Source organism: Brassica napus, chromosome C9 (genome assembly GCF_020379485.1).
Source record: "Brassica napus cultivar Da-Ae chromosome C9, Da-Ae, whole genome shotgun sequence".
In the NCBI taxonomy this organism is placed as follows: Eukaryota; Viridiplantae; Streptophyta; class Magnoliopsida; order Brassicales; family Brassicaceae; genus Brassica; species Brassica napus.
Window position 1 is genome coordinate 32985033 of NC_063452.1, and position 7721 is coordinate 32992753.

A 7721-nucleotide genomic window follows, 5' to 3' on the forward strand; every position below is an offset into this window, starting at 1 on the left:
TTGATGTAGGGGGTCCACCTGCAGCTTATGCATGACGATCTCCGGAACGATCCCAGGTATATCTGCGTGGGACCAAGCAAAATAGTCGGAGTTAGACTTGAGGAAGTTTATCAGTCTTCTTCTCAATCCTTCGTTAGCTTGGAGCCGATCTTGAGGTGTCGAGTCTCGTCCCCTTCGGTTAATGGCACCTCATCTATTTCTTCTACCTCCGGTTCCTCAGTGTGATGAGCCGGAGACTTGCTCTGTAATTGCTATAAGACCTTGGTCTTTCCCTTCAGAGTGGTCTGATAGCAGGAGCGGGAATATTCTTGATCCCCTCTGATCGCCTTTATGCCCCAGGGCGTAGGGAACTTCACCATTTGGTGAAGAGTCGAGGGGACGGTCCCCATTCTGTTGATCCAGGGCCGTCCTAAGATGATGTTGTAGGACGAATCGAAATCAACCACGAGGAATTTGGTTGGCATGTTGACTCCTTCGGCGTACACGGGGAGGGTTATCTCCCAGGCGGTTTGCTTGACTTCCCCGCTGAAACCTATAAGGGGGGTTACCCTCCATGTTAGAGCGCCTTTCTCCAGCCCCAGGTCCATGTATGCGGCCTGGAAGATGATGTTGCCCGAGCTTCTGTTATCTACCAGTATCCTTTTTACCAGGCAGTTTGCTAGAGTGAGCGAGATAACCAGGGCGTCGTGGTGAGGAGTGAGGACTTTCTCCTGCTCCTTGGCCATGAAACTTATTTCGTCCGTCCTTACGAGCTGGCGTTTTGGCTTGGCTGCCTCTAGGCTGTGCTTGGCGTTCCAGGTGCTTTTCTTCACGGCTGCATGGCTTATGCCACTGATTTTTGAACTGCCCGAGATTACATGGATCACTCGGTCCTGTCGCGGTGGCAAGACGGGAACAGCTTCAGTGGGCTTACCCGTTGTCTCCTTGCTTAGATGGCCCTTGGCCTTCTCGGAAAGGAACTCCCTGAGGTGCCCTTTCCTATGCAGCTCGTTGACCTCGATCTTTAGTGCGACACAGTCCTCTGTGGAAGTCGCACCAGAAGCCAGGGTTCCGGAAAGAGTCGGGGGCTTTCATCTTCTGAGGCCATTTGACCTGCTGGCCCATCTGCCTCAGAACATTGATAAGCTCCGGCCTTGAGGCGGAGAGGTGAGAGATGTCTGGCCACGTGAACACTGCCATCCCTTCTGCCTTCTCGATTTACCGGTTCTGGTACATGCCCCGGTTTCGATTTCCGGAGTCCCTAGCTGGTCTTTGAGAGGGTTTCTCGTCTCGCCCGGTTCGGTCTGGTCTGGTCGTCTTGGGATCTTGCTTTTGTTGCGCCTTGGCACGGCTGGCGACGTCTTCCTCCCATTTGACCTGCGCCCAGGCTCGAGATAGGACGTCTTGCATGGTTTTGCACTGGTATTTGGTCAGCTCCTTGTAGAGGTCACCGTCGGGGAGCAGACCCCTCTTGAAAGAAGAGATAACAGTGGGGATACTGCATTCGGGGATAGCCACCTTTTCTTGATTGAAGCGGGCTATGTAGCCTCTCAGGGGTTCCGCTCGGTGCTGGAGGATTACATAGAGACTGTCGGAGGTTTTCTCTAGGTCCCTGCTGCTGGCAAATTGCTCCACGAACTTGTCTCTGAGAACCGCAAAGGAGGCTATGGACCTGGAGGGTAAGTTGATATACCATTGCAGAGCAGGTCCGGTCAGAGTGGAGCCGAAACCAACGTCCAAGATCTTCGTTTGAAACAACTAAAGTTCGGGAAAAACAAATCTTTATAAAAAGAAATCGCGCCAAAGGGAACTCGCGGCCGGAAACATCGCGAATAGTTTTCCCAAGTAAACCCGGGTCGCCCCCGTCGACCAGCGCGACGCGAGGACAGGTCACCCCCGCCGACCAGCGCGACATGACGACGGGTCGCCCCTGGCGACCGCTTGTGCTTTCCCGGGTTGCCCCCGGCGACTAGCGCGACGCAGGGACTGGTCACCCCCAGCGACCGGCTCATGCATTCCCAGGTCGCCCCGCGGGGACCAGCTTGGCGCGAGCCCGGCTCGCCGTATCACTTCTGGTCCATTTTCTTCCGACTCTCCTAGCATCGAATCCAATCGGATTTACGAATGAGTTCAACGATAAAGGATCATCCAAGGAACCGTTTTAACCGGTTACGAACAACGGGAACGACCAGACCGGATGATAGTCGTCTTAGCTGGACGAGTAACCCAAACGGCCCAAAACTATCCGGATAAGGACAGGCCTGCCAAGGATTTATTTGTAGCCCAGGAGGAAAGATGAATGATAAGTATCCAAAGGTGGTTGCAAAGATCCGAAGGAATGGGATACTCCCGTCAAAAGGGGCCGATAATTAGGCCCAAAAGCGAGATGAACCGACTTTGGAAGCATATATAAGGAGATCCAAAGCAGGAGGCGCCGAGGAAAAGAGAGATAGACCTAGAGAACCCCTGTTAGCTAGGACCTAGGACGTTTAGACTAGGCGAGTTCGACTCCAAGCGTTTGGGGCGTACTTTGATTCTGAAAATCTCTTTGTCGATTGTAATTGGCTAATAAGATTTCGGGTGATATCTTGTAACTTTGTTCTTTGAAATCAATAAAACGCTTTCAAATCTGTTTACGTCGATATTTTTGTCTATCTCCTTTTTCGTTTTGTGTGGTTTTCGCCGAGATCCGAGACCTTTGGAAAATTAAGGTTTTCCCGCCTTTATTCATTAAACAAAAATCAACGGTGTGAATTTTGGTTCCCACAGTTTGGTGCTAGAAGGAGGGGGGGTCGGATTCTCTATCTCAAGAAATCATCAAACGATAAAGGTATGATATGCTGAACCCATTTGCTGGCGACGTCATCTCTTTCAAGGATAGAGCAACGGCTGACCAAGCCAAACCTCGGAACGACATCCTTGTCATAGAACCGACGATCCAAGGCATCAAAGTAGCAAGAGTATTGATCGACACCGGATGCTCGGCTAATATTATTTTCAAAAGCACCCTCGAGAGAATGGCTATCGGCCAACATGCAATCATTGAAGGGCCTAGCCTCGTGGTCGGACTGTCAAGAGACGCAACCATGGCTCTTGGCTCTATTAACCTCTCGGTCAGGGCTGGAAGCGTCACAAAAATTGTGGAATTTTTTGTCGTTGATCGACTGACATCATATAATGCGATCGTAGGAACCCCATGGTTATACTCGATGCGAGCCATCCCGTCAACATTCCACTTATGTCTTAAGTTTCCGACTCCCCATGGAATCGACACTATAGAAGGGGATCCCAAGGTTTCGCAAGTTTCTTTCCGCCGCTGAATTAAAGCGAAAAAGCTCGATAGCAGAAACCTCCCCTAACAAGAAGAAGAAACTCCCCGCCATCGAAAAAACCCTGGAACAAGATTCGGCGTAGATTTTCTGGCAATTAAAAAAGGCCGAGGCCTTAGAGGAGAAGCGCGAGCCGACTTGCGAACCAGTTATCTCTGTCTGTCTCGATGAAACTTTCCCCGAACGATGCGTGGAGATTGGAGCAAATCTGAGCGAATCACTGAAGGTAGAACTCTTAACCTGTCTAAAAAGAAATCTTCATACGTTCGCTTGGGCTGCGGAAAATATGCCCAGAATCGATATCAGTATAACGTGTCACAAACTGAATATCGATCCGACGTGCAAACCGGTCAAGCAAAAAAGATGGAAATTGGGCCCTGAACGCGCTTCGACGGTTAATATCGAAGTTGAGAAGCTCCTCGAGGTAGGCTTTATAACTGAGGTCAGATATCCGGATTGGCTCACCAACCCCGTGGTAGCCAAGAAGAAAAATGGCAAATGGCGCATTTGCGACGATTTCACCGATCTCAATTAAGCCTGTCCGAAAGATTGCTATCCGCTGCCCGATATCGATCGATTGGTGGAAGCAACCGCGAGGAACTAACTCTTATCATTCATGGACACCTTCTCAGGATACAATCAGATCATGATGAATCCTGAGGACCGCAAAATAACTGCATTCATCACAGATCGCAGAACATACTGCAACAAAGTAATGCCTTTTGGGCTCAAAAACGCAGGAGCCACCTATCAACGACTCGTGAATCGTATGTTCTCAGAACAACTCGGAAAGACCATGGAAGTTTACATCGATGACAAGCTCGTAAAATTTCTTCACGAGCAAGATCACATCGCTCATCTGGAGGAATGCTTTGCGAGGTTAAACATCCACAACATGAAACTAAACCCGACAAAGTGTAGATTCAAGGTGGCGTTAGGAGAATTCCTCGGTTACCTCGTCACATGCCAAGGGATTCGCGGCTCTCAATCATTTCATCTGGCGGTCCACGGACAAGTGTCTGCCATTTTACGATACCCTGAAAGGCAATAAGAAATTCTAGTGGTCCGAAGAATGTGAAAAAGCTTTCCAACAGCTAAAGCATTATCTGGCTACGCCACCGGTTCTTGCAAAACTAGTGGAAGGAGAGCCCATATTCTTATACATCGCGGTCTCGGCGACCGCGGTGAGCGGTGTCCTAATCCGAGAAGAATGCGGAGAACAAAAGCTGATTTTCTATATAAGCAAAACGCTATTAGACGCAGAAACATGCTACCCCTTAATGGAAAAATTGGCATTCGCCGTCGTAACATCCGCGAAGAAACTGAGACCATATTTATAATCGACACCATCATCGTCCTGACAAACTTCCCCCTGCGAACGATCTTGCGCAATCCGAGCCAATCGGGAAGACTTGCCAAATGGACAGTCAAATTAAGCGAGTACGTTGTCGAGTATCAACCGAGAACTTGCGCGAAGTCCAAGTACTTGCGGACTTCCTAGTAGAATTGCCAATGGGAGACATGACGAACAAAGAGCCGAACTCTACTTGGCTCCGGCACGTCGATGGATCCTCGTCTAAACAAGGCTCATGGATCAAAGTCCGTCTCACCTCTCCTACCGGAGAGATTCTAGAACAATCATTCCAACTAGATTTTCATGCCTCTAACAACGAAGCAGAGTACGAGGCACTAGTCGCAGGTCTGCGACTTGCCCATGGTCTGAAAATACGAAATCTCCACGCATACTGCGGCTCGCAACTGGTCGCGAGCCAGTATAGCGAAGAATATCTCAAGCTCATCCAAGTCTTAGACCACGATTTTGACCATTTTGCCCTCCCCCGCATCCCACGATCGAAGAATGCCCAAGCCGACGCGTTAGCAGCATTGGCATCCAGTTCAGATCCCGGCCTTAAAAGGATAATCCCAGTAGATTTTGTCGAGCATCCGAGCATCGGACCTCCGGTCATCCATAATCTCATCCGAGAGCATGAAGAGGACCAGAGATCCAAACCGAGGAAAATCTAGAACAGGCCGAGTACGGCTGTGACAAACCTTGGTTGGAAAAAATCCGAGCCTACATCGTCGACAGAACATTGCCGCAAGAGAAATGGGCATCCCGAAAAATCAAAACCCAGGCAGCAAGATATGTCGCCGTCGACGGGAAAATTTACAAATGGAGGTTCTCTGGTCCACGCATGACTTGCGTAGAAGGATCCGAGGCCAAGAAAATGGTGGAAGAAATCCACTCCGGGTCTTGCTGGAACCACTCCGGCGGAAGATCGCTCGCTATAAAAATTAAGCGTCACGGATACTACCGGCCGACAATGATCGCAGACTGCGATAGGTTTGCTCGGAAATGCGAGAAGTGCCAGAGACACGCGCCAACGATTCGTCAACACGCGGAAGAACTGTCATCCATCTCTTCCCCATATCTGTTTATGCGCTGGTCTGTGGATATCATCGGTCCCCTACAAAATGGGTAGAAGCAGAATCCTAGGCAAGTATCAAAGATGCCCAAGTCGAAAGTTTCGTATGGAGAAACATCCTTTGTCGGCACGGAGTCCCATACGAAATTGTAACAGACAACGGATCCCAGTTCATTTCTACTCGATTCGAAGCATTTTGCGAGAAATGGAAAATACGATTGACAAAATCAGCCCCAAGATATCTGCAAGGTAACGGCCAAGCAGAGACCATCAACAAGACTATCCTCGATGGTCTAAAAAAGCCCCTAGAAGCCAAGAAAGGACGCTGGGCGGAGGAACTCGAGTGCGTCCTCTGGTCGTACCGCACTACTCCGAGGCGAGCGACAAGAGAAACACCCTTCGCCCTCGTATATGGAACTGAGTGCATGATCCGAGCAGAAGTTGAGTTCCCTGGAGTAAGAAGAAGACTCTTACCTGAACGGGAAGAGTCAAATAACGCAATGCTGCTGGATGATCTAGACCTCATCAACGAGCGGCGAGATCAAGCTCTAATACGGATCAAGAATTATCAGCATGCTGCCGCAAAGTACAACAACACGAACGTGCGCCATCGAAGATTCAAAGAAGGTGACTTGGTCATGCGAAATTTTTTCCAAAACAGCGCTGAACGAAACGCGGGAAAATTGGGAGCAAACTGGGAAGGACCATATAAAATCATTAAGGTAGTTAGACCAGGACCATACCAAATCGTAAACATGCAAGACGTGAAGATTCCAAGAACCTGGAACGCAATGCATCTGAAAAAATACTATCACTAACCTATCGTAAACGTGATATCCTGAACTACGAGATGGCTTGATCCTCGAAGGAGGTACGTAGGCAGCTCGTCGAAAGACGAGTTCAGCTATCCTCGCTCTCAAAAAAGGTGGGGGGAGTGGGTATGTATACTTGTATACGCCCGCAAATTCGAAGATAACTATTCAAACTTCCGAATTTTTGAAATATTTCAAGATAATGCAAAATGGCCTTCGTCGTCGGGAAACTCTAATGACGCCAACCTCTTAAGCACCGAATCCCAACAACCCAGACGGGATTCCAAGCCTGCAAAAGGTCCAAATGCGGCATTGGGAAGGGCTCAAATTCCGACACCGCGAGACGTCGCTAACAGTCGGATAAGAGTTTTTCCGAAAATCAATTGGACAGATTTCCTGTCCCAACATCTCCAAAAGAGATGACATCCAACATTATCGCTGTTGCTGATCACAACAAGCAAACTTTAACGTCTCGAACAGACCGCCAGTAAGGGATTCAAAGCCACAAACAACCAGTCTCGAAACACAAAACACGGCCGCCAACGGCCGGACCACAAACAAAAACATCTTTAAACAAAAAACAAATCCTGTAAACAGGACAACTACCTTAAACATCCCCCGAAGCCGGAACATCATCTTCGCCTTCGCCTTCTCCTTCTCCCCCAGCGTCGTCCGCGTGCGGAGCCGTTTCATCTCCACTCCTCTCAACCAAAGGACACTGCTCTTAAAGCTCATCCAAATCAGAGAAGAGGTTGCATTCGGACTTCAAGCCAGCGAGGATCGAATCGAAATCCCCATCAATAGCGGCTAACTCCTCTCTGCGAGAAGAGAGTTTGGCCTCTTCACCCGCCGGAGATGATCCTCCTTCGCCCGCAACCAGCTGAATCCCGCTCAAGCTCCCGTCGACGCTCGGAAAGGCCACGTCCCTGTTTCGAACGACCATCAAGGAATCGAGAGAAATGGCAATCTTCGTTAAAGACGTCTCAAATTTTGGCATGCAAAGCGGTCGCGGTAGCAGTAACCTCGCAACCCTTCGATCCTTCCTCGCTCTGAATGCGACGTTGGATAGGTCCTACCGCCTCAGGGTTTTAGTATAATATGTGCCAGAACTTCCGGGCTCCAAGAGGGTGAATCCCACGACCTCCATATTTAAGGAGGTTACATCTGAGAAACTC

The 7721-nt window shown here is 49.4% G+C and overlaps 2 protein-coding genes across 2 annotated transcripts; one reads left to right on the forward strand and one right to left on the reverse strand.

Moving 5' to 3' along the window:
• Positions 1–251: 251 nt before the first annotated feature.
• LOC125592590 lies at positions 252–1179 on the reverse strand. The gene is made up of 2 exons (XM_048767851.1): positions 1037–1179; positions 252–978 (listed from the first exon to the last, which is right to left on the reverse strand). Exons 1-2 carry the CDS (start codon positions 1177–1179, stop codon positions 252–254), a joined length of 870 nt encoding a protein of 289 aa, XP_048623808.1.
• A 4324-nt stretch (positions 1180–5503) lies between these two features.
• Positions 5504–6969, forward strand: LOC125592591. The gene is made up of 3 exons (XM_048767852.1): positions 5504–5771; positions 5891–6361; positions 6746–6969. The coding sequence occupies exons 1-3, from the start codon at positions 5504–5506 to the stop codon at positions 6967–6969; spliced, it is 963 nt and encodes a 320-aa protein (XP_048623809.1).
• Positions 6970–7721: the final 752 nt, after the last annotated feature.